The sequence below is a fragment of the Anolis carolinensis genome, chromosome 4 (genome assembly GCF_035594765.1).
Source record: "Anolis carolinensis isolate JA03-04 chromosome 4, rAnoCar3.1.pri, whole genome shotgun sequence".
Classification (NCBI taxonomy): Eukaryota; Metazoa; Chordata; class Lepidosauria; order Squamata; family Dactyloidae; genus Anolis; species Anolis carolinensis.
In genome coordinates, this window is record NC_085844.1 from 252,827,083 (window position 1) to 252,854,333 (window position 27,251).

The 27,251-nt window shown below is 41.9% G+C and overlaps 1 protein-coding gene across 1 annotated transcript in view; it reads right to left on the minus strand.

Moving 5' to 3' along the window:
* Positions 1-17,350, minus strand: part of LOC103280508 (papilin) — a 74,814-nt gene extending 57,464 nt beyond the window's left edge. Inside the window, exons 1-7 of the mRNA XM_062979793.1 lie at positions 17,218-17,350; positions 14,982-15,143; positions 11,708-11,845; positions 10,149-10,275; positions 7,410-7,567; positions 6,250-6,411; positions 3,337-3,461 (exon numbers count right to left, since the gene is read on the minus strand). Of these exons, the coding sequence (XP_062835863.1) occupies positions 3,337-3,461; positions 6,250-6,411; positions 7,410-7,567; positions 10,149-10,275; positions 11,708-11,845; positions 14,982-15,143; positions 17,218-17,299 (954 nt within the window). The 5' untranslated portion in view covers positions 17,300-17,350. The remainder of the gene's footprint in view (positions 1-3,336; positions 3,462-6,249; positions 6,412-7,409; positions 7,568-10,148; positions 10,276-11,707; positions 11,846-14,981; positions 15,144-17,217) is intronic.
* Between the last annotated feature and the right edge of the window lie 9,901 nt (positions 17,351-27,251).

A 27,251-nucleotide genomic window follows, 5' to 3' on the forward strand; every position in this document is an offset into this window, starting at 1 on the left:
CACTGGCTGACCTTGTGATTGCAAAAATGAAACTCTGGCTGAGGACTTTGGATTAGAAATGCAGCACACGCCAAGCAATGCCTTGACAGGATTGGCAACGTCCTTTGGAAACTATAAATTGCTGTGGACCCTCTATTGAATCAAATCAATGTCTGACTTTGTGATTGCAGAAATAAAACTCAGCCCAAGGCTTGGGAATAGAAATGGAGCGTGAGGGAAGCAATGCCTTGGCGGGTGCCCCACGTCCTTTGGAAACTATTTCTTCCAATGTACCCTTTAGGTTTGAAAACAATGTGTGTCTTTGTGATTGCTGCAATTACACTCAGCCCAGGGGCTTGGGATTACAAACGGAGCGGGAGGGAAGCAATGCACTTGCAGGAACGCAGACGTCCTTTGGAAAAAAAAAGTTCCCTAAAGCCAGCCACATCAAGGACTCTGCCCCAAGCCCCCAGCCAATTTCCCCCAAAAAACCCACAATATCGAACCAGCAACAACAGAAACACTCTACCCCCAGTTAGCCCTCTCTCCCCCAAACAAGCAAGCAGCAGCTTCCCAGCGCGCACCAAACACCCTCTCTCCTCGGTATCCCAACCCAGAATGGCTTGGATCGGCTGCAGTTGGGGATTTTCATAGAGATCCTCCACGTAGACACGGAGGACGCTAGCCCCCACCTTTGGCAGCCATCATGGAAGACTCTGATTGGCCAGGGAGCGGCCATGTTAGGCTGCGCTAGGCTCCCATTCATGTTAGGTTGCAGAAACAAAAAAATAAATAAAAAATAATTTTTTAAAAATATTAAAAAAAAAATTTGGAAGGAAAAAATTAACAAAAATTTTAAGAAACAATTAGAGAATGGGCCAATGATGGTTCGAATTACATTGCCAGTTGCACCCAGGGAAAACGTTTCAATACTTGTTTCAAAAAACGAGAACAATCCGAAATAATTACGAAACGAGAAACATAACGAATATTTGGACAACCCTACTAACCATGTGATTTGACACCCCAAATCACATCTGTGTGTACCTTCTTCCTTTTGGGCTGGTGGCTATGTGACCGAAGGCATGTCCCCATTTTCCTTTGAAGTCTGAAGATGATAAAAGGGCAAGCTCCTTCTTTGTTCATATTTCTATTTGTTCCTCTATGATGCATGGAGCATGGTCTGCTTTGGGCCCATGTGGAGTTGTGACCAACATGTGAGACAAAACAGAGGACTCTACCTTATTCCTCACTCCTCTTGGACTATATTCTTCCTGAATGAGATACTGCAAAACAATCTTATTACCTGTGCGATGTTCTTGCACAAGTCTCATTTTAATACACCAGATCAGTTGATGCATCTTGTTTTGCCTCTTGAATAGATTTTGGTCTAATGTATGCTTTAAAGGGGGTGCTGAAATCAACTATTTGATTAACTAGCTCTGGTGAAGGGGACAAGAGACACAGACCTGATTTAATTTGATTAATAAATAGCAATAGTTTGATGTGGAATTTCAGGGTTGTGGTGTGTTTTCTGGGCTGTCTGGCCATGTTCCAGAAGTATTCTCTCCTGACGTTTCGCCCACATCTATGGCAGGCATCCTCAGAGGTTTGATTAGGTTTTTATTATAATAAATAATCTTAGTTTTCTTAGTGTTAGAAAAGGTCAATAGAAGAGTCTGCCATGAGGAGCACACACAGGAAAAGGCTCATATAAGCAGAACAAAGAAAACACAACCAAATGGCAGAAGCAGAGCCTATCGCTTTCCTTAGTTATTCAAAAGCCACATAGGCAAGACGATAAAAGCTAAAAGCAAGTCTTAAATGTAGGAAGGTTCAAAACAAGAATGATATTTTAATTTTGATTGATTGGACCAAATGGGTGCCCCAAAGGAAGGGAAAGGGTTCAAATGGTAATTGATATATTGAAGGATTTGTAATCAGGGGAATTGTGGGGAAATTGCTTACTTGAACTATTTTGAGAAACAACTGATAAAAGTACCATATGGGAGGATGATAGGGAATAGAGACAAGATTTAAGGGAAAAGGGACATGAGAAAAAGGATGTTTGGAGGTGTGAAATGTACTTGCAAAACCTATAAGAACCTCAACCGAGCTGCCTCTCGGCACTTCCTTTCTTTCATAACTTCTACCCACAGGTCTCTATTTGCAAATAAAGTCTGTTGTATCTCTATCTCCTCGGCTTCTCAGCGCCTCATTCTTAAAGGGGTAACACAATGAGAGCGCCAATATTGGTCTTTAAACACAATCTCCTTTTCCCCCCATACCTCTGGCTCAGTCTGCTGTGTGATGTTATGTTAATGAAAGGATAAACTATTCAAGAGAATTGTTTCTCTCTCACCTAACAGTGTGAGCTCCTTTAACATTTTAGCACACACATCCATTACTACCTCACAGTTTACTAACTTCTTTGTGGGAACAGAGTCCTTCTTTTAGGCCTTAAGGCAACTAAACTGGTCACTTCTTTCCAGGATGAAGAGTAGAGATGTGCGTGAAATTTTTTGTTAGTTTCCTTCGTGCTGTCGTTTTGTGTCAACCGTTCATCTACATGAAGCGACAGATGGCAGTTTGCTTAGCCGTGGCTGGCTTGCCTTATGCCTTCTTGCCTCTGGTGAGGGCATTAAGTTGGGACTACTGGGCAATTTGGATTTTTTTTTGGGGGGGGAGATTAAGACTGGCTGGTTGGCAGTTCCCCTGGCCTTCCTTCTGCTGCTGCAAAAGTTAAGAGGGCTGGGCCAGCTGGGAGGAAAATTGAATATAGGGGATTTTATTTCTAAAAAGGAAAAGAAATCGCTAAGAATTGGGGGAAGATGCACACGTTTTAAAAGTTGGTGGGCTAAAAGGGGTCAATATGCCCTCCGTGTGTGGCAATTTCCACCCCTCTAGCCCTAAATTTGAGCAGGAGGCGAGTCCCTGAAGCCCTCTCATTGCTGCCAATGGCACAAAAATTTTCATGTTTTTCCTTAGCGAGATGAAAATTTGTGTAGTATAGGCGGCTCATTTTTGTTAGCGGGATACAAATACGAAAATGAGACAATACGAATGAAACTACACAAAACGAATAGCAATTCCATACAAATGCACAACACTAATGAAGAGCCATTGGGAAGCGTAATTTCGGTTGGGCTGGATAAGCAATTGCAAATCAATAGAAATGAAACCACACATTCTTTCTTTCACAAATCAGAAAAATTAAATAGCTATCAGGTCTTTGAAGATCAGGGATCCTGAAGAAGAATCATTCAGTACACTTCTTGCCCAGGTTCCAGGCATATGCATAGACACAAACGCACAAAGACACACACACACATCCTTCTTACCTTAGTAAGGATTCACGCACTGCACATGGCAGCCGTAACTGCAGCACTTGGCCTTCTCAGGGCATTCCCAGTCACTGCCGCAGGAGACAAGGCAGATGGTCATCAACTCTGATGGAGATTTAGGGCAGGTGCCCGGTTTCTCTGAAACAGGAAACAGGAGGGTGAAGCTCCCTTTCAAAACAAGTGGTCAACTGCCTTGAATGTCTCTGTGCCAGAGTGCATTCATTCCACACTGTCAAATGAATGCTGTTTGATTCCACTTTAACTGCATGGCTCAGTGCTATAGAATCCTTGGAGCTATAGTTTAACAAGGTCTTGAGCCTTCTCTGCTGAAGAGTTCTGGGCTCTAGAGTCATGGGCTCAAAACACTATGCCACATTTGCTTATACCAGTGGTTCTCAATCTGTGGGTCCCCAGATGTTTTGGTCTTCAACTCCCAGAAATCTTAACAGGTGGTAAACTGGCTGGGATTTCTGGGAGTTGTAGGCCAAAACACCTGGGGACCCACAGGTTGAGAACCACTGGCTTATACTGACCGCTACCCTGTTTTCCCTAAAATAAGACATCCCCAGAAAATAAGACCTAGTAGAGGTTCTGCTGAATAGCTAAATATAAGGCCTCCCCCCAAAAGTAAGACTTAGCAAAGCTTTTGTTTGGAAGCATGCCCGCTGAACAGAACACTAGAGTATGCAGGATTGGTAAATGTACATACCATAGATTGTTGTACATGGAAACAAGTAACAAGAAATTCTTGATAGGATTCACAGTTTGTCTGGTTATGCTGGTTTGTGATGACAACTACTGTACAGTATATAATAAATGTTCATTTTTTGTTGAACAATAAATGTGAATTCTTCTTCGTGGAAAAATAAGATATCCCCTGAAAATAAGACCTAGTGCATCTTTGGGAGCAAAAATTAATATAAGGCACTGTTTTATTTTTGGGAAAACACGGTATGAATCAGGATGCATTCACCCTGTTGAATGAATGCCATTAGATACTACTATAACTGCCATGGCTCAATGCAATGGCATCCTGGGAGTTGTAGTTTGGTAATGAGGTACCAGCACTCTTTGGAAGAGAAGGCAAAAGACCTTTGCTGAACTACGACTCCCAGTATTCCCATAGCATTGATCCATGACAGTTAAAGTTAGTGTCAAACAGCAATACTCTACAGTGTCAATATACAGGTCTCCTATGCCATGTTAGATAGCTAAAAGCCTAGCCTAAATATCCCTCTACAAAAACACTTTGATGCCATTTTAACTTCCCTGGTTCCCTCTCATTGGCTTGCTGGGATTTTTAGTTAAGGATCACTAATCACAAAGACATCAACAACCCAGCCCCAGGGCTTTCCCTTTGAAAAATCTCATATTCGGTGTCCTCTTAGAAAGGCAACTGAATTGATACTGAAATCTCTCAAACTTCACATTGCACAACAAATGATAGTGACCTTTGTTTTATGAAATAAGCAATCAACATAGAGGATAGTCCAAAGATGAATATTCCAAATTTCTGTGTGCATCCTCTGCATCCCTTGCCAACACAGTTAGGCGTTAGCAAGTTTGTCTTGACACATGGAGTGTCATTTGTCATATCTATAGACCCTTGAGCTCTGCACTAGTCACCTTTTGCCATGTGCAAAATTGATGCTCAGGCTTTTAAAGTAATTGTCTTGTTATGTCGTTTTTTCTTTATTGTTGGAATGTTTTACATTGCTGTTAAATTTTATACATGTAATGCTATGTTATGTTGTTCGGGCTTGTCCCTGTGTAAATCGCCCCAAGTCCCTCCGGGGAGATGGTGGCGGGGTATAAGAATAAAGTTTATTATTGTTATTATTGATGGTCCAATGTGCTATTTGCTCTGTACATTGAAAACAAAAGCCACTTAAGAGTAGAGAAACTATGTTTCCAATGCTGACTGTGCATTTTATGTGCAGATGGTCTTTCCAGATCCAGCATATTGGAGGAAAAATGAAGTTGTTCGTAATAAAACAAATGTGGTATTGGAGAATAGAACGCACCTCCGAAACATCAAATAAATGGACCTTAGGGCATTTTCAGTGTGAATGATTCCTTGAAACCAAAATGGCTACATTGAGGCTATCCATAGAATCTTAGAATTGGAAGAGACCCAAAGACCTATATAGTCCCACCCCTTCTGTCATTCAGGAAGACATATTCCAAGCCCTCCTGACAGATGGCCATTTAGCCTCTGTTATTTGAGACCTGTAATACAACCTTCCTCTTTTTCCAGTGCCTTCCATTTTCCCTAGTATTAGTGTGATTTCCAGCGAGTTGTGTTAACTCACTGGAAGGCACACTAATACTAGGGAAAATGGAAGGCAGTGGGAAAAGGGTAAGGTTGGATTACAGGTGATTGTACTCAATTGAGTACATAGCCAAATGTGGATAGATTAGACCACCCTGGGGTGTCTTCCATCATTAGGGTTCTATGAAAGAAATCGCATTATGCAATATCTGAGTTGGTCCATCAAGAAGAGGAGCTTCAATTCTCAATCGTAGGGACTCCATGAGTCTCCATGGCACATAACAATAACAATATCATCATCTTTGGAGGTTTCTCAGATGTATAATCTCGTGGGGAGACTCCATGGAACATTACAACGATGACAGCAACAGCAACAGCAACATCTTTGGAAGTTTCTCAGATGTACATCTCCATAAGCTTCCATGTCATGTAAAAACAACAACAACAACAACTTTAGAGGTTTCTTGGAGATAGGACCTCCATACGTTGAACAATAATTGTTCAAGAGATGCTGCCAGGTCAAGAAAGTGTTAGATGAAAGAAGGGGGTAAGTAAATTCCTCGTGTTTCCTCATACCGACTGCTGGATCTCCATCTCTAGCCTTCCAGTGAGGTGGACTTCTGCTTCATTCTCTCTTGCCCTCTCCCCACTTACCTACGCAGGAGTAGTGACAGCTCTTGAAAGTCTTGAAATTATTCTTATTCCCACGGCAACCCCCGTAAATGAACTCCTCACATCTGTTGGACTTGGGGTTGTAGAAATAACGGGGCATGTACGCCTTGCATGGACCAGTGTCTGGAGGAAGATGGCAGAACTCTGGAGGGGAGAAGAACAAAAAGGTTTCCTGTGGCTCCTCTCTCTTTTGGAAGCCTCTAAAATGCTTTAAGAATCTCTTGATTCGTCCTGAAATCATGGCTGGGAGGTTTGGGCAGTGGTGGCCCAAAAGATCAATATTCTGGTGACTTTAAGTTCAGCAGAGTAAAGTGAAGCAGAAAATCTCAGGGGTCTGCTGAAGCAGAGGAGCAAAACGTGGCTGGTTTGGGGTCTTCAACACTATCTAGATCTCCCTCTGGGTACAATGAAGGATTGCTACATTATCTCTTCCAAAACTTCTAGTGTCTCCAAAATAACCAGATTCTAAAGTGAGAAGACATGGAAAGAGGAAAATACTTCAGAGGATGGCCACCTTGCATATCCATGTTCTACAAAGAAGCTCTATAATTAGAACCTTCCTTCTAATTGCAAGTATTCACTTATATTTCATTAAAAGGAGCCTCTTATTAAAAAGACAGCAAAATAAATGTTTCCAAGTCTGGACCAATCCTAATAAATTGACATGTCAAACCCAGTGCAATGGGAAAAGCCAATCTTGTTCCAAGAACATGAGTGAAAACAGACATTTTGATGGTGTGGTTATGTAAATGCGTAGTGGCTATATTTCTGAAGGAAATTTGATTTCTCAAGAATCAAACTTATATTCTCTTCCTTTTTTCTTTTAAATTCAAACATTTGTAACACTATGTGATTGTGATCTGAAAATGTCTTAGATAAAACGTCAATTTCTGAGATCTCTGTTGCTAAAGACTTTGGCGCGAAAACTTATCAATTCTCAACAATGATTCATGTCTGTCTGAGTAAAATGTGTAATCTGTGGTAGTGCCATATTTCAATCTCCAGACATTCCTTAAACCTATATTATCCTTAAAATTGAAGCATGTTTTTGGGAATTTGCCTTGTTAAGCTTTAATACCCCCCCCCCATCTCCAATTTTCTCTCCATTGATGGAGAAATGAAAGTTGGAAGAGGTTTCTTACCTGGCCGGCCAGAGGTGAGTGCCAACTCAGCCCCAAAGGCAAAAAGCCCCAGAAGAAGGAAGAGGAAGCCAGTAGGTTGCATGGTGCAGAAGGTCTGGGAGCCCAGTGCCCACCTTGCAAAGCTCTTCTCTGAAATGCCCGAGAGGGTTCCACTGGACCTTTAAAAGCCAAACAAGGAAGACGGTGGCCACATGGGATCAGAGTGGAAATTCCCCTCTGTCTTTGGTAAAACTATGACATCAAAGGATTGCCAAAGAGCTGCAGAGATGGTCATTTATCTTGAGTGTCTCCATGATCTATGAGAGGCCGTGGGGCAAAGGCCTAAACTCTTTCCTGTTGTGTGTATGGAGGAGAATTCCCCAGAGAAACCCAAAGGTCAAAGGTGTGGTTAGTTTTCCAAAGTGTGGCAGAGCCAATATAGAAATATAGTGTCATAGAGTTGGAAGAGATCACAAAGGCCATCCAGTCCAACCTAGTGCTAGTCTCCAGAGCAGCAAATAACAAGATTTTCTCATCTCAGAGGGACAGCCTTTCAAATATTCCAAAATGATTGCTCCCCAATGTTCTTGTCTTCAAGCTAAACATCCCCAGCTCCCTCAGTCATTCCTCATAGGACTTGGATTACAGACCTTTGACCATTTTGGTTGCCCTTCTCTGGACACCTTCCATCTCCTCCTCAAACTGTGGTGCCCAGAACTGGAGAGACACAAAATTATTCCTAGTGTTCTGACCAAAGCTGAAGAGCGTGACACTATGATTTCCTCAATCTAGACCAGAGTCCTCAAACTTTTGAAGCAGAAGGGCAGTTCATGCTTCCTCTTGTTATGGCACCACAATACTCCCCAAGAAGATTTTTTAATTCATCAAGGGCTCTGTAATAAATATATATATAATTTATCTTTAAAAAAAACCCCTTTTCCTAACTTTCGTAAGTCCCAGGCATTGGGAGACCAGAAGCAGGCCAGCAACAGCTTCACCCCCTCCAAGACTTTATAGCAGGGGTCCCCAAACTAAGGCCCGGGGGCCGGATGCGGCCCTCCAAGGTCATTTACCTGGCCCCTGCCCTCAGTTTTATAATATAATATTGTTATATCAGTTTTAATAATATAATATCTATATATATATAAAAGAGTGATGGCATCAGGGCAGCGGACAAAACAACAAAACTACAGGCCCCCCAACCTCGAAATTTGACAACACAACCCATCATTCACGGCTCTAGGTTGATACAACAAAAAGAAAAGAAAAATAAAGTCCCAATTACAGGGAGAGGAATAATAGTTTTTATCCAATTGCTGCCAGTTAGAAGGCTAAGCTCCGCCCACTTGGTCTCCTAGCAACCCATTCAGCCCAGTGTTAATAAAAGAATAAAAAATAAAATAAATACAAATAATACAATAAAAATAATTAAAAACACTAAAAAAATTAATACAATAAAATACTATTAACAAAATAATTAAAAATAATACAACATAATAATAAAATATAATAAATAAAAAAGATAAGTTACAATAAAATTAATTTAAAAAATACAAATAACGTCAAATAAAAATTCCACAACAACTTTTAACCAATACCACCACCACTTTGCCACAGCAACGCGTGGCCGGGCACAGCTAGTAATATTATATATACATATAATATTGATAGTAATATTATAATGTAATTCAATGTAATACTAATAATAATACCATATAATAATATTAATTATATATTATATATTACATGTAATATTACTAATAATATTACAGTATAGTGGTATAATTCAATATAGTAATATATAATGCTAATATTGTTCTATGCTAAACTATAATATATTGTATATACATATAAATTGTAACCCGCTCTGAGTCCCCTTTGGGGTGAGAAGGACAGTATATAAATGTAGTAAATAAATAAATAATAATAAATAAAATTTTGACTTAGGCTCGCCCAAAATTTGAAATGACTTGAAGGCACACAACAACAATAATCCTAATTAACTTGACTATCTTGTTGGCCAGAAGCAGGTCCACACTTCCCATTGAAATCCTGATCGGTTTGAGTTGGTTAAAATTGTTTTTATTTTTAAATATTGTATTTTTATTTTGTTGTTGTTGTTTTTGCACTACAAATAAGACATATGCAGTGTGCATAGGAATTTGTTCGGTTTTTTTTTTCAAATGATAGTTCGGCCCCTCAACAGTCTGAAGGATTGTGGACCGGCCCTCAGCTTTAAAAGTTTGAGAACCCCTGCTTTATAGTCTTTAACCCTTTAATAAATTGTATCTATTTTTCATTACTTTATGTGTAATTTGTATCTTTCAATTGTGTAATGTAAATATTTTTATATTTAAAATGTATAAAATGTAGCAAGATGTAGCCCAGAAACAGCCAACTCTCCTTTGGGAACAGAAAGGTTGAACAAACCCCTCTGGCCATTTCCCAAGCCAAGTAATCGTCAGATCCATTGTTTATGTATATGCAAAGATAGGTGACTTCCCCTGCCAGCTCAGGTTAGCTCAAGATGGTTTGTATAAGTGTATGGATCAGCTGAGGCTGAGAGATTGCTGCCCGCAAAACAGAGACTTAAACATGTGCATTCGTTAACTCTTTTATTGTCAGCCAAACCCTTGAGTGGCCAATATCATCACATTTTGCTCCAGGAACCTCACATCTTTGTCTTCAAAAGCCCCTATCTTTGTTCTATAGGGAACTGGACAGTTGAGCTAATCAAAAGATGATTAAAATTTCACTGACTGTTTTTCTGGATTACATCCATCCTCCAGGGGAGCATCACATCTGTTGATTGCTTCTTCACCTGGCCCATCTACTAAAGGCTCCAGCTGGTTTAAGGGGGAAAGTGGTTGGGAAGTAGTAACTGCAACTGCAAGCAAAATTATAATGCAAGTAAAAAGTCTAAACAGAGTAAGTTAAACTGGTTACATCTGAGCAACTGTAACACAAGATAATAGCTTGAGCCCAGAGACTTCATATCATTTTCCCCTCCTTCCTTGTAATTTATTTTGAGTTCTTTCTGTTTGGTCTCATGTCAACACTAACATCTACACTGTCCATAGAATGCAGTTTGAAACCACTTGAACTGACATGGGTTCAATGCCATCTCCACTGGATTCTAAGGCAATCTATATTCTCTTAGTCATCCAGTATAACCCCCTCTCCTTTTCTGTGCAGGAATATGTGATCCTCATGGGAAGAAATCCAAGGCCTCTCAATGGACATGAATATTCACAATGGATTTTCTATCCCTTAGTTCACTGCTGTCAAGAAAGCAGAAAAGACAAAAGAATTGGAAGGACAGCTATGAAAGAATGAGACAAGGTCCTAGAATCTAAAGATATTTAATTGAATTTCAAAATCAGGATTATCTCTCACATGTCTCATTTCTGTGTTTGCTCATGAAAGCTGGAGAGCTGCTCATGGACTCCAGCCTCAGATTCAACCTACCCCTAAACAAGAAAACTCCTTTACTTTGTTTTTTTTTAAGTCAGGAGATGTCTTCAGGAGGCAGAGGAAGGTGGCAATAATTTGAAACTTTTTTTTGAGAGGAAGAAAGAGGAAGCCAGCCAGGGATTAGTGATGCCAAAGTCTGAGGTCCAAGTGGGTGCCTTGCCTTGAGCTTTGCAATGGCTGGTGGCTCTGCATGTCCAACCATGCCTGCAGATGAGAAGAGAGAGAAGCTGATGATGAAGAGGAATCATAGAATCCCATAGTTGGAAGGGACCCACAGAGACTATCCATTCCAACCCTTTTCTGCTGCAATCAGTCTCTCTTAAAAAAATTCCAGAGGAAGAAACACCCCTTTAATTGCCTTGGCTCAATGCTCTGGAATCCTGGGAGTTGGAGTTTGCTTATAGAGAAGAGTGAGGTGTAGAATATCATATCATCCTGGAATGGAAATCGTCTGTTGCTTTGGCTCTGCTGGCTTTAAAACTTTTTAATTAATTTCAAACGCGGCCCATTTTCATTTGTGGGGCACTAATACAAAAATGAGATGACACTAATGAAACTACACAAAACGAACAGAAATTCCATACGAGTGCACAACACTAATGAAGAGCCATTGGGAAGCATAATTTCGGTTGGGCTGGATAAGCAATTGCAAATCAGTGGAATGAAACCACACATTCTTTCTTTCACAAATCAGAAAAATTAAATAGCTATGAGGTCTTTGAAGATCAGGGATCCTGAAGAAGAATCACTCAGTACAGTTCTTGACCAGGTTGCAGCGTATGCATAGACACAAATGCACGAAGACACACACACACACACACCAGTGGAAATGTCCTTCTCACCTTAGTAAGGATCCACGCACTGCACATGGCAGCCGTAACTGCAACACTTTGTCTTCTCAGGGCATTCCCAGTCGCTGCCGCAGGAGATACGGCAGATGGTCATCAACTTTGATGGAGATTTAGGGCAGGTGCCCGGTTTCTCTGAAACAGGAAACAGGAGGGTGAAGCTCCCTTTCAAAATAGTCACCCAAAACAATTGGCTACTGCCTTGAAGTCTCTGTGCCAGAGTGCATTCATTCCACACTGTCAAATGAATGCTGTTTGATTCCACTTTAACTGCATGGCTCAGTGCTATAGAATCCTTGGAGCTATAGTTTAACAAGGTCTCGAGCCTTCTCTGCCGAAGAGTTCTGGGCTCTAGAGTCATGGGCTCAAACCACTATGACACATTAGCTAATACCAGTGGTTCTCAATCTGTGGGTCCCCAGGTGTTTTGGCCTTCAACTCCCAGAAATCCTAACAGCTAGTAAAGTGGCTGGGATTTCTGGGAGTTGGAGGCCAAAACACCTGGGGACCAACAGGTTAAGAACCACTGGCTTATACTGACCCCTATGAATCAGGGTGCATCCACCCTGTTGAAAGAATGCAGTTTGATACTTCAATAGCTCAATGCAATGGAATCCTGGAAGTTGTAGTTTAGTAATGAGCTACCAGCACTCTTTGGCAGAGAGAGCAAAAGACCTCTGCAGAACTACAACGCCCAGGATTCCCATAGCATTGATCCATGACAGTTAAAGTTGGTGTCAAACAGCATTAAGTCTACAGTGTCACTATACTGGTCCCCGTAGCCATGTTAGATAGCTAAGAGTTAGCTCTAGCCTAAATATCCCTCTACAAAAACACTTTGAAGCCACTTTAACTTCCATGGCTTCCTCTCATTGGCTTGCCGGGACTTTTGGTTTGGTATCACAAAGACCCACCCAGGGCTTTCTTTTCTCATTGCACAATAAGTGATAGTGACCTTTACTTTATGGAATATGCAAGCAGCATAGAGGATAGTCCAAAGATGAATATTCCAAATTTCTGTGTGCATCCCCTGCATCCCTTGCCAACACAGTTGTTGCTATTCGGTGCCACCAAGTTTGTCTTGACACATGGATGGAGTGTCATTTGATGGTCCAGAGTGCTATTTGCTCTGTACATTGAAAACAAAAGCCACTTAAGAATAGAGAAACCATGTTTTCAATGCTGACTGTGCAATTTTGTGCAGATGGTCCTTTCCAGATCTAGCATACTGGAGGAAAAATGACCTCAATGGGGAGTCTTCTGAGGAAGATTCAGATGGGGAGTTTGTGGAAGAAATAGATGCTGGTGAACAGGTGGTGGCTGAGGAAGTGGGCACTGACTGGGCACGGGCACCGGAGATGCCTGGGGAATTGGGGCCCATGGATACTGCTGAACCTTGGGTATCTTCAGAAGTAGATCCCACTTGGTCTGTTTGGAGGAGGGAGGATGGATACTCAGGTGTGCATGGTGTTGGATGTGGGCAGGATGATTGGGATTCTGATGAACAATTAGGCACGCCCGATCCACGAGCTCTAGCTGTGTGGAGTTCTGACTCTGATTAAAGATTTGGGACACCTGCTCTTTGGGTGTTGGTGTTTGGATACCCAGGGGGAATTGCGATAAATTGGGAATGTTTGGTCACTTCACTTTGTGTGTGGCAAGGTGTTTGCTGGGCGCCATTGGGATTCCTGTACGTGTTTAAGAAGACTGGACTGGGACTTTGCTTCAGATGTAAGTTTATCTGGGTTGCTCTGCAACGGAGGGCTGGAACTGTGTGGGTTTTCCTGGACTGCATTGTTATTACTATTTTTAGCTGCTGTTGCCTCCGTTGTTTTGGCTCTTTGTGCCATTTCGTGGATCTTGAATTGATGACTACAACCTCTGGACCCTGGACAGGAATTCGACCCTGTTTCTGCCTACGCTCTCTGTTTAGTCTACCCACGGCTCTTGACTTCTGGCTTGCTTCTGGACCCTGCTGCTGTCTCCTGTCCTGACCCTGGATCAACCTGACGACGTCTCTTCGCTTTGTCCCTGGAGCTTCTGGCATTACCTACACTCTTGAAGCAGTTTGCTGCTGTTCATGCTAATTCGACGTTTTTTTGCACTGCCCTTTTAAATCCCCAAAGCTTGTTGCTGGCAACAGTAAAGGTTTGGAGCCATTTCTTCCTTTTTTGCATCAGCTCCAAGTTTGTTTTCAGGCTCTTTTACCCAGTTTCCATTTCTGTTTAGAGCTTTGTTTTAAAACTGCTAGTTTGTGACTCTTGGGAGTTTTTTTGAAGTTTCCAAGTCTTTGTTCTGTTTTGGTTACTTTTCCAAGCCAACTTAGTTTGTTTAGAGCTGAATTGAAGCACCTTTTGTTTTATCTGGATTATATGCTTAGATAACCTGGTTTGGTTGCTAAAGCATTCTTTTGATATATTTTTGTTTGGACTGCTTTTAAACACTGAAAGTTAAGTGCTTAAAGCCATCTTTTGTGTTTATGTCTATTTTTTGGGCTATCTCTTGAATAAACTCTGTTTTGCTCTCAAATTGGTGTCTGACTCTTGACAGGATGAGACCCAAAGGCCCATACAGTCCCACCCCTTCTGTCATGCAGGAAGACACAGTCCAAGCCCTCCTGACAGATAGCCATCCAGCCTCTGTTATTAAAGACAACACAACTCGCTGGAAGACACAATAATTCCAGGGTAAATGAAAAGAAGTGGGAAAAATGGAAAGTAAGATTACAGGTGGATGGACTCCACTGTGTTTTCCTTCAATGCAGAATGGGGGTGGATTAGATGGCCCACAGGTGTCTTCCATCTTTAGGATTCTATGAAAGAAATCCTGAGCTGGTCCATCAAGAAGAGGAGCTTCAATTTTCAATTGTAGGGACTCCATGAGTCTCCATGGCACATAACAACAACAATATCATCATCTTTGGAGGTTTCTCAGATGTATGGTCTCATAGGGAGACTCTATGGCATATACCAACAACAACAACTTTGGAGGTTTCTTAGATATAGGCCTCCATAAGCATCCATCTCATGTAAAAACAACAACTTTGGGTGTAGGGCCTCCATAAGTCACATGGCATAAGTCATATGGCAAATAACAGCAATAATGTGTTTGCTCAACTGTTGAAGAGCTACTCCCAGGTCAAGAAAGTGTTAGATGGAGGAAGGGGACAAGTCAATTCCTCATGTTTCCTCATCCTGGCTGCTGGGTTTCCATTTCTGGCCTTCCAGAGTGGTGGACTTCTGCTTCATTCCATCTTGGTTCTCCCACTTACCTACGCAGGTGTAGTGACAGCTGTCGAAAGTCTTAAAATTATTCTTATTCCCATGGCAACCGCCGTAAATCAACTCCTCACATTTGTTGGACTTGGTGTTGTGGAAATAACGGAGCATGTACGTCTTGCATGGACCAGGGTCTCGAGGAAAATGGCAGAACTCTGGATGGGAGAAGAACAAAAAGGTTTCCTGTGGCTCCTCTCTCTTTTGGAAGCCTTTAAAATGCATTGTGAACCTCTCCATTCATGCTCAAATCATGGCTGGAAGGTTTGGGCGGTTGTGGCCCAAAAGATTGATATTTTAGTGACTTTAAGGTCAGCAGAGTGAAGCAGAAAACCTCAGAGGTCTGCGGAAGGAAAATGTGGCTGGTTTGGGGTCTCCAACACTATCTAGATCTTTCTCTGGCTACAATGAAGGTTTACCATATAATCTCCTCCAAAACTTCTAGTGTCTCCAAAATAACCAGATGCTAAAGTGAGAAGACATGGAGAGAGGAAAATACTTCACAAAATAGCCATATCTATGTTCTACAAAGAAGCTCTACAGCAATGGTTCTCAACCTTCCTAATGCCACGACCCCTTAATACAGTTCCTCATGTTGTGGTGAACTTCAGCCATAAAATTATTTTCGTTTCTACTTCGTAACTTCAGTTTTGCTATAGTTATGAATCATAATGTAAATATCTGAAACTCAGGATGTATTTTCATTCACTAGACCAAATTTGGCACAAATACCCCATACGCCCAAATCTAAATACTGGTGGGGTGTGGGTGCGGGACTGATTTTGTCATTTGGGAGTTGTAGTTGCTGGGATTAATAGTTGACCTACAAACAAAAAACTCCACCAGTGATGTAATGGAACCAAACCTGGCACACAGAACTCCCATGACCAATAGAAAATACTGGAAGCGTTTGGTGGGCATTGAGTATTGGAACTGTACATCTGGAGAGCACTATAAACCCAAACAATAATGGATCTGGATAAAACTTGGCACGAATACTCAATCTGCCAAAATTTGAACACTGGTGGAATTTGTGGAAAATAGACCTTGACATTTGGGAGTTGTAGTTGCTGGGATTTATAGTTCACCTACAATCAAAGACCCCCTGAACCCCACCAACGATAGAATTAGGTCAAACTTCCCACACAGAACCCCATGACCAACAGAAAATACTGGAGGGATTTAGGTTCCTAAAATCATCAGAAATATGTGTTCTCTGATGGTCTTTGGTGACCACTCTGAAATGCCCCACATGACTCCTCAGGGGTCACGACCCCCAGGTTGAGAAATGCTACTCTACAGAAATGACCTTCCTTCTAATTACAAGTACAGTAGGGTCTCACTTATCCAACTTAAACGGGCCGGCAGCACATTGGATAAGCGAATATGTTGGATAATAAGGAAGGTTTAAGGAAAAGCCTATTAAACATCAAATTACATTATGATTTTACAAATTAAGCACCAAAACATCATGTTTTACAACAAATTTGACAGAAAAAGCCGTTCAATACACAGCAATGTTATGTAGTAATTACTGTATTTACAAATTTAGCACCAAAACATCTCAATGAATTGAAAAGATTGACTACAAAAACATTGACTACTAAAAGGCAGACTGCATTGGATAATCCAGAACTTGGATAAGAGAATGTTGGATAAGTCAGACTCTACTGTATTCACTTATATTTCATTAAAAAGAGCGTATTTTTAAAAAGACAGCAAAATTAATGTTTCTAAATCTGGACCATTTGTAATATATTGAGATGCTGACCCCAGTGCAATTTCGTTCCAAGAATATAAGTGAGAGCAGCATTTTGATGGTGTGGTCATGTAAATGCATAGTGGGTATATTTCTGGAGAACATTTAATTTCTCAAGAATCAAACTTATTTTCTCTTCCTCTTTTTTAATGTCACACATTCTTAACACTATGGGATTGTGATCTGAAAATGTCTTATATAAAATTCCAACTTTTGAGATCTCTGTTGCTAAAAACGTTGATGCTAGGATGCTAGAAACTTATTAATTCTCAAAAATTATGTCTGTCTGAGTAAAATATGTAGTCTGCGCTATTGCCATATTGCAATCTCCAGACATCACATAACCTATATTATCCATAAAATTAGAGCATGTTTTTGAGAGTATGCCTTGTCCAGTTTTAATATCCCCCTTCATGTCTCCATAAATTTTCTCTCAATTGATGGAGACATGAAGGTTGGAAGAGGTCTCTTACCTGGCTGACCATGGGTGAGTGCCAACTCAGCCCCAAAAGCAAAAATCACCAGAAGGAGGAGGAGGAAGCCAATAGTCTGCATAGTGCAGAAGGTCTGGGAGTCCAGCGCCCACCTTGCAAAGCTCTTCTCTGAAATGCCCCTGAGAGAGTTCCACTGGGCCTTTAAGAAAAACCGAAGAAGGGAGATTGTGGCCACATGAGGTCAGAGTAGAAATTCCCTTCTCTCTATGACATCAAAGGGTTGCCAAACAGCTGCAAAGATGGCCACCTATCAGGAAGTGTCTCCACAATCTATGAGGGGCCGTGGGGCAAAGGCTCAAACTCTTTCCTGTTGTGTGTTTGGAGAAGAATTCCCCAGAGAAACCCAAAGGTCAAAGGTGTGGATGGTTTTCAAAAGTGTGGTAGATCCCATATAGAACCATAGTGTCATAGCACTGGAAGGGATCACAGCGGCCATCCAGTCCAATCTAGTCCTAGTCTCCAGAGCAGCAAATAAAAAGTTTTTCCTCTCCTCAGAAGGGCATCCTTTCAAATATTAAAACATGGTGGCCAGTGGAGCTGATGCAACAGGGGAGTGGTATGTTTCCTGTACACCGCTCCAGTTAGCAACCTGGACTAATTGGGGCTTCCAAACAGTCTTCAAAGGCAGCCCCACATAGAGTGCATTGCAGTAGTCTATTCAAGATGTAACAAGAGGGTGGGCCACTGTGGCCAAGTCCGGCTTCCCAAGGTACGGGTGCCACTGACGCAGAAGTTTTAACTATGTAAAGACTCCTCTAACCACTGCCAAGACCTGGGGCTTCAGACTCAACAATGAATCTAGGATCACCCCCAAGCTGTGAAACTGTGTCTTCAGGAGGAGTGTAAGCCCATCCAGCACAGGCTGTAACCCTATACCCTGTTCGGCCTTTTCACTGACCAGGAGGACCTCTGTCTTGTCTGGATTCAATTTCAATTTGTTCACCCTCATCCAGACTGTCACAGTGGCCAAGCACAGGTTCAGGACCTGGACAGCCTCCTTGGTGACAGTTGGGAAGGAGTGACAAAGTGACAGAGATGATGGACATCATCTGCTTATAGGTGACACCGTACTCCGAACTGATGATCTCTCCCAGCAGTGTCATGTAAATGTTGAACAACAATGGGGGACAGTATTGGCCCCTGTGGGACCCCACAAGACAATGATTGTGGGACCAAGCAGGTGTCCCCCAATAACACCTTCTGGGACCTTCTTCTTCATTCGGTCAGTGATTTCCGACTCTTGGTGACCTCCTGGACCAGTCCAGGCCAGAGCTCCCTGTCGGCCGTCACCGCCCCCAGCTCCCTCAAGGTCAAGCCAGTCACTCAAAGGATACCGTCCGTCCATCTCGCCCTTGCTCGGCCTCTCTTCCTTTTTCCTTCCATTTTCCCCAACATCGTGATCTTCTCCAAGCTTTCCTGTCTCCTCATGATGTGTCCAAAATACTTCAGCTTTGCCTCTAATATCCTTCCCTCCAGTGAGCAGCCATTGGGCATTATTTCCCGGACGATGGACTGGTTGGACCTTCTTGCCAAGGTCCAAGGCACCTTCTTGCCAAGGTCCAAGGCACAGGATTTTCCTCCAGCACCAGAGTTCAAAAGCATCTCTCTTCCTTCGTTCAGCCTTCCTTATGGTCCAGCTCTCGCATCCATAGGTCACTATGGGGAATACCATTGCTTTCACTATGCGGACCTTCGTTGCCAGTGTGATGTCTCTGCTTTTCACTATTTTGTCAAGGTTGGCCATTGCTCTCCTCCCAAGAAGTAGATGTCTTTTGATTTCCTGGCTGCAGTCTGCATCTGAAGTGATCTTTGCAACTAAAAATATAGTCTGTCACTGCCTCCACGTTTTCTCCCTCTATTTGCCAGTTATCAATAGGTGTGCTTGCCATAATCTTGGTTTTCTTGATGTTTAACTGCAGCCCGGCTTTTGCACTTTCTTTTTTCACCCTGGTGATAAGGCTCCTCAGCTCCTCCTCACTTTCCGCCATTCTCTGCATACCATCTGCAAGGTTGTTAATGTATCTTCCAGCAATATTAACTCCATCAAGCCTCGCGTGTCACATGATGTGTTCTGCGTACAAGTTGAATAGGTAGGGTGAAAATATGCAGCCCTGCCGTACTCCTTTCCCAATCTTCTGGGACCTACCCTCCAGGAATGAGTGGAGCCACGGCAAAATAATACCTCCAAGCCCCATTCCCACAAAGCATCCCAGAAGGATACCGTGACCGATGGTATCGAAGGCCGCTGAGAAGACCAGCAGAACCAGCAGGGACACACTCCGCCTGCCTAGTTCCCACCGTAGATCTTCTACTAAGGCGACCAAGGCTGTCTTGGTTTCATATCTCATCCTAAAGCCAGATAGAAATAGACATAAGAAAGGAAAGGAAATGAGAGTTCAGAAGGATGAAGAGGATGGTGGGAGCAATAGGGCTGTGTTGGCAGAAGTCTAGAGTTTAGAATGGCGGCTAGGCAAAAGACTTTGATGGGCCAGATCTGGCCTGCAGGCCTTAATTCGGGGATCCCTGATCTAGACACCTTACTCCCATTGCTGGAGCCTAGAAGCACATTGGCTTTTTTCACTGCCACATCACTCTTGTCACACCTCAGGCTAAGTTCACCTTGCTATAGATACCCAGTCAGACACACAGGTAGTCTTTTGAGGTTTTTATTAAGCAAAGCAGAATATAAATCAAGCAAGCAATCAAAAGGTAATTCAAAGTTGTAGTGAAAGAGTCAATAGGTCCAAGAGATTCACAAAGTACATAAATGTCTAATAATCCAAAAGGGCTAGGTCCATAGGTTCAAAGAGCATGACAAGAACAATAATCCATAAAGCAAAGAATTAGTCCATAGAGTCCAAAGCACAAGGTCCAAGAATCCAAGATAATCCACAAGGCAAGGTATTAGTCCATAGAGTCCAAACAGCAAGGCCCAAGAATCCAAGAATGCTGGCAAGGTAAAACATCCACACAGATGAAGCGATGAATAGCACTGACAAAGAATAGTCTGTGAAAACATACTTTAATAAAAACTCAGGAATGCATTTCTCTTTCCACAGCTAGACTCCTGTTTGCACGCTAAACGCTCACTTCTACGGACCTGGGAACCCATCCAAGACAAACGGTCCTCTCTGGATAACTCATCGTTATCTTGCACCTGGTCAGGAGCTAAACCGTTATCCTCATCATTTTCCAAGGCTGAAGTCTCTCATTATTTCTCATGTCAGCTTGACTGTTATCTGTTTCTCCTGGAATCAGCAGGTCATCCTGCTCAAACCGAAACTGCATGTCTGAGCTGACTTCAGCCTCAGACTGCTGATCTTGAATCCCAAACCCAGAATCCCCTTCATCTTCATCTAGAATCTGGCCAGCCTGTGGCTGGGATACAACAACACTCTTGACTCACGTTCAGCTTGTAGTCCACTAAAACTCCTAGATCGTTTTCTCATGGACTGTTTCCAAGCAAGTTGCACCCATCCTATATCTGTGCATTTCATTTTATTGACTGTATGTTTCTCCCTGTTGAAATTAGTTTGATTAGTTTGCTCTCTAATCTGCTAAGCTTTTTGTACCATGCGCACATTTGCTGCAATGGAATGAGATGAGTGCCATTCAGTTTCAGACCTTTGCTTTTGCCCTCTCCTGCCCTAGGCTCAGGATCCTATCTTTAAGTCCTGCCGCATTCTTTTGCTATGGATATGTCAAATGTGCTTCTATGCTTGCTATGACTGTATACATTGTACATCCTTTAATGTTCATGTATGCCATAGGGAATTGGAGTATATGGCAATGTCTTTCTCCCAGATAGGTTGCACCCGAATCCTGAAGAACACTGGGATCTGGAGCCTTGATATAATTTTTGGTTTGAAGCTCGAAAGAGATGGGGCCAGATGAGTATCCTTGAGTAATGAGTTCCAAAGTCAAGGGGTTGTGTGCATATGTGCCAACAATGTTTGGTGCTGATCAACATAAATGACTAGAACTTAGCTATACAAAAGTCCAAAGCATCCTTCCATATGAGTTTGGCAGAAAGGTGAAATCTTTGGAGGAGGCCTTATTGCATGTCTCAACATCTCATGAAATTATCTTTGGTGGATACACATCATAGGGCTTTTTCTGTAGAAATCGCTCAACACTGGAGCTCCCTTCCCATTGTAACAGATGTGGGAAGAGTTAAAACAAAGTCCAATATGAAGATTTACTGCCCTAGTTTCCATGCTTCCAGGCTAAACCATAACCATTGAAGATCCAGGCTAAATCTGAAAACACGAACTATTGAATAGCAACTGCTCTTTCACATGTCAGTGGACTGGTACTCCCATTTTGGTGTGTGTACGAACAAATGTTTCATTGAAGAAAGTCCAAAAGAGAAATAATCCAAAATGTTCAAAACAAAAATAATCATGGTTCCTAAGCATAATGGCCTTGAGGAAAAAAAACGACAGTGGTCCTTAAGAACAAAATGCAGAAAGACTCACAATATTGTAAGGTCTACTGGGCATTTTGGACATGCCTTGCATTCAGTGTGAAAGACAGGGAGTGTCTTGGAATTTTTAATTTGAAGCTCAGAAGACATGGGGTGATCTTAACTTCCTTGGGCAGGGAGTTCTACAGCTGAGGGTCTGCTACCAAGAAGGCCCTAGGATATGTACCCATCAACCTAACTTCATGAGAAGTTGGGACAAAGAACAGGTCCTCCTCTGGAGAGCTCATATTTCTGCAAGGCCCCTGTGAAAGCACACACTGGGCTTTAGGATATCTTGACACTAATCCATTTAAGACTTTACAAGTCAACAAGAGCCCCTTGAATTGAGCTGCTGTGGATCATGTTCTGGACTCTGGGAGACCAAAGTTTGACTCCTGACCTATTGTTCACTCTCTCTCTGCCTCAGAGCAAGGGAAAGGTTCCAAAAATATTTATAATAAACCTCTCTTGAACAATCCTTTCCAAGAAAACCCTTGAAGAAGGTCACCATAAGTTGAGGCACATAACAATCCGCTTTGCATATGATCTCACTTCAAAATATGTAAAAAATGAATGCTTTTGAAATCAAAGTACATACTAAAGGCTCCATCTGGCTAATGTGGAAAGTGGTTGGAAAGTAGTAAGTGCAACTGTGAGCAAAATTATAATGCAAGTAAAAAGTCTAAACAGAAGAAGTTGAACTGGTTAGTGACATCTGAACAATTGTAATAGGAGATAACAACTTGAGCCCAGAGACTTTGTATAATTTTCCCCTCCTTCCTTGTAATTTATTTTGCGTTCATTTTGTTTGGTCTCATGTCAACACTAACATCTACACTGTCCATGGAATGCAGTTTGAAACCACTTGTACTGCCGTGGGTTCAATGCAGTGTAACCCCTCCTCTCCTTTTCTGTGCAGGAATATGTGATCCTCAAGGGAAGAAAGGTGCCATAGAAATAAGAATTGGACATGTATATCTCCAATTAATTTTCCACCTCTTAGTTCACTGCCGTCAAGAAATCAGAAAAATCCAGACAATTGGAAGGACAGCTATGAAAGAACAAGACAAGCTCCTGAAGTCTAAAGATATTTAATTGAATGTCAAAATCAGGATTATGATTCACAATTCTCATTTCTGTGTATGCTCATGAAAGCTGGCGCGCTGCCCATGGACTCCAGCCTCAAATTCAACCTATCCCTCACCAAGAATTGGAAAACTCCTTCACTTAGTTTTTTTTTAAGTCAGGAGATGTCTTCAGGAGGCAGAGGAAGGTGGCAATAATGTGAAACTTTTTATTGGAGAGGAAGAAAGAGGAAGCCAGACTAGGGATGCCAAAGTCTGCGGTCCAAGTGGGTGCCTTGCCCTGACCTTTGGAATGGCTGCTTTTGCTGGATCTCCATCCATGCCTGTGGATGAGAAAGAGAGAGAAGCTGGTGATAAAGAGGAATCATAGAATCCTATAGTTGGAAGGCACCCACAGAGACCATCCAGTCCAACCCCTTTCAGCTGCAATCAGTCTCCCTTTAAAAAATTCCAGAGAAAGAGACACTTAAATTGCCTTGGCTCAATGCTCTGGAATCCCGGGAGTTGGAGTTTGCTTATAGAGAAGGGTGAGGTGTAGAATAACATGTAGAGTCATCCTGGAACAGAAATCATCTGTTGTTTTGGCTCTGCTGGCTTAATTTCAAATGCGGCCCATTTCATTTGTGGGGCACTAATACAAAAATGAGACGACACTAATGAAACTACACAAAACGAACAGCAATTCCGTATGAGTGCACAACACTAATGAAGAGCCATTGGGAAGCATAATTTCAGTTTGGCTGGATAAGCAATTGCAAATCAGTGGAAATGAAACCACACATTCTTTCTTTCACAAATCAGAAAAATTAAATAGCGATCAGGTCTTTGAAGATCAGGGATCCTGAAGAAGAATCACTCAGTACAGTTCTTGACCAGGTTGCAGCATATGCATAGACACAAATGCACGAAGACACACACACACACCAGTGGAAATGTCCTTCTCACCTTACTAAGGATTTGCACACAGGACCCGGCAGCCGTAACTGCAGCACTTGGCCTTCTCAGGGCATTCCCAGTCGCTGCCGCAGGAGACAAGGCAGATGGTCATCAACTCTGGTGAAGTTTTAGGGCAGGTGCCCGGTTTCTCTGAAACAGGAAACAGGAGGGTGAAGCTCCTTTTCATAATAGACTCCCAAAAACAAGTGGTCTACTGCCTTGAATGTCTCTGTGCCAGAGTGCATTCATTCCACACTGTCACATGAGTGCAGTTTGATCCCACTTTAACTTCATGGCTCAGTTATGAGAGAAGCCTCCCACAAGGATGGCAAAAACATCAAAACACACGGGCGTCCCCTGGGCAACATCCATGCAGATGGACAATTCTCTCACACCAGAAACAACTTGCAGTTTATCAAGTTGCTCCTGCATTGAAAAAAGTCATGTTAGATAGCAAAGAGTTGGCTCTAGCCTAACTATCCCTCTATAAAAACACTTTGATGCCACTCTAACTTCGATGGCTCCCTCTCATTGGCTTGCTGGGATTTTTAGTTTCGGATCACAAAGACCCACCCAGGGCTTTCTCTTTGAAAAATCTCATATCCAGTGTCCTCTTTTAAAGGCAGCAGCATGGACACTGAAATCTCTCAAAGCTCTCATTGCATAATAAGTGATAATGACCTTTGCTTTATGGAATACGCAAACAGCATAGAGGATAGTCCAAAGATGAATATTCCAGATTTCTGTGTGCATCCTCTGCATCCCTTGCCAACACAATTGTTGCGGTTAGATCATTTGATGGCCCAGAGTGCTACTTGCTCTGTACATTGAAAACAAAAACCACTTAAGTGTAGAGAAACCATGTTTTCAGTGCTGACTGTGCATTTTATGTGTGGATGGTCCTTTCCAGATCAAGCATATTGGAAGAAAAATGAACTCATTCGTAAAATGAAAAATGAGATATTGGAGAGTAGAACGCACTTTCCAAAAGTCATCTAAATGGACCATAGGGCATTTTCAGTTCGAATGGTTCATTGAAGCCAAAATGGCTACATTGAGACTATCCATAGAATTGGAAGAGACCCATAAGCCCATACAGTCCCACCCCTTCTGTCATGCAGGAAATCAGTCCAAGCCCTCCTGACAGATAGCCATCTAGCCTCTGTTATTTAAGACAACACAAGTCGCTGGAAAACACAATAATACTAGGGTTAATGGAAAGCAGTGTGAAAAATGGAAAGTAAGATTACAGGTGGATGGACTTCACTGTGTTTTCCTCCAAAGCAGAATGCGGGTGGATTACATGGCCCTTGGGTGTCTTCCATCTCTAGGATTCTATGAAAGAAATTGCAATATCTGAGCTGGTCCATCAAGAAGAGGAGCTTCAATTTTCCATTATAGGGACTCCATGAGTGTCCATGGCACATAACAACAAGAACAAAAACCACAACAACATCTTTGGAGGTTTCTCAGACCTAGGGTCTCATGAGGAGACTCCATGGAACATAAGGACAACACAACAATGACAAAATCTTTGGAGGTTTCTCATTTGTAAGTCTCCATAAGCTTCCATGTCATGAAACAACAACAACTTTAGAGGTTTCTTGGATGTAGGGCCTCCATAAGTCTCATGGCAGATAACAACAATAATGTAAACGGTTGAAGAGTTGCTGCCAAGTCAAGAAAGGGTTAGATGGAGGGTTAGAAGGGGGCAAGTCAATTCCTCATGTTTTCTCATCTGCTTCATTCTCTCTTGGTCCCCTGCCCCTACTTACCTACGCAGGTGTAGTGACAGCTCTTGAAAGTCTCAAAATTATTCTTATTCCCACGGCAACCCCCGTAAATGAACTCCTCACATTTGTTGGACTTGGGGTTGTAGAAATAACGGGGCATGTACGCCTTGCATGGACCAGGGTCTGGAGGAAGATGGCAGAACTCTGGATGGGAGAAGAACAAAAAGGTTTCCTGTGGCTCCTCTCTCCTTTGGAAGCCTCTAAAATGCTTTGTGAACCTCTCCATTCATGTTGAAATCATGGCTGGAAGGTTTGGGCAGTTGTGGCCCAAAAGATTGATATTCTAGTGACTTTAAGGTCAGCAGAGTGAAGCAGTAAACCTCAGAGGTCTGTGGAAGCCAAATGTAGCTGGTTTGGGGTCTCCAACACTATCTAGATCTTTCTCTGGCTACAATGAAGGATTACCATATTATCTCCTCCAACACTTCTACTGCGCCAAAATAACCAGATGCTAAAGTGAGAAGACATGGAGAGAGGAAAATACTTCACAGCATAGCCATATCCATGTTCCACAAAGAAGCTCTACAGCAATATTTCTCAACCTTCCTAATGCCGTGACCCCTTAATACAGTTCCTCATGTTGTGGTGAACCTCAACCATAAAATTATTTTCGTTGCTACTTCGTAACTGCAGTTTTGCTATAGTTATGAATCATAATGTAAATATCTGAAACTCAGGATGTATTTTTATTCACTACACCTAATTTGGCACAAATACCTGATACGGCCAAATCTGAATACTGGTGTGGTGAGGGTGCAGGACTGATTTTGTCATTTGGGAGTTGTAGTTGCTGGCATTAATAGTTAACCTACAATCAAAGAGCATTCTATACTCCACCAACAATATAATGGAACCAAACCTGGCACACAGAACTCCCATGACTGATAGAAAACACTGGAAGCGTTTGGTGGGCATTGAGCATTGGAGCTGTACATCTGGAAAGCACTATAAACCCAAACAATGATGGATCTGGATAAAACTTGGCATGAATACTCAATCTTCCAAAATTTGTGGAATTTGTGTAAAATAGACCTTGACATTTGGGAGTTGTAGTTGCTGGGATTTATAGTTCACCTACAATCAAAGACCCCCTGAATCCCAATGATAGAATTAGGCCAAACTTCCCACACAGAACCCCATGACCAACAGAAAATACTGAAGGGATTTGGGTTTCTAAAATCATCAGAAATATGTGTTCTCTGATGGTCATTGGTGACCACTCTGAAACACCCCTCATGACTCCCCAGGGGTCCAGCCCCCAGGTTGAGAAATGCTACTCTACAGAAATGACCTTCCTTCTAATTGCAAGTATTCACTTATATTTCATTAAAAAGAACATCTTATTAAAAAGACAGCAAAATTAATGTTTCTAAATCTGGACCATTCCTAATATATTGAGATGCTGAACCCAGTGCAATCTCGTTCCAATAATATAAGTGAGATGGTGTGGTCATGTAAATGCATAAGTGGGTATATTTCTGGAGGACATTTAATTTCTCAAGAATCAAATTTATTTTCTCTTCCTCTATTTTAATGTCATACATTTTTAACACTATAGGATTGTGATCTGAAAATGTCTTATATAAAATTCCAACTTTTGAGATCTCTGTTGCTAAAAACTTTGATGCTAGGATGCTAGAAATTTATTAATTCTCAAAAATTATTTATGTCTGTCTAAGTAAAATATTTAGTCTGTGGTATTGCCATATTTCAATCTCCAGACATCACATAACC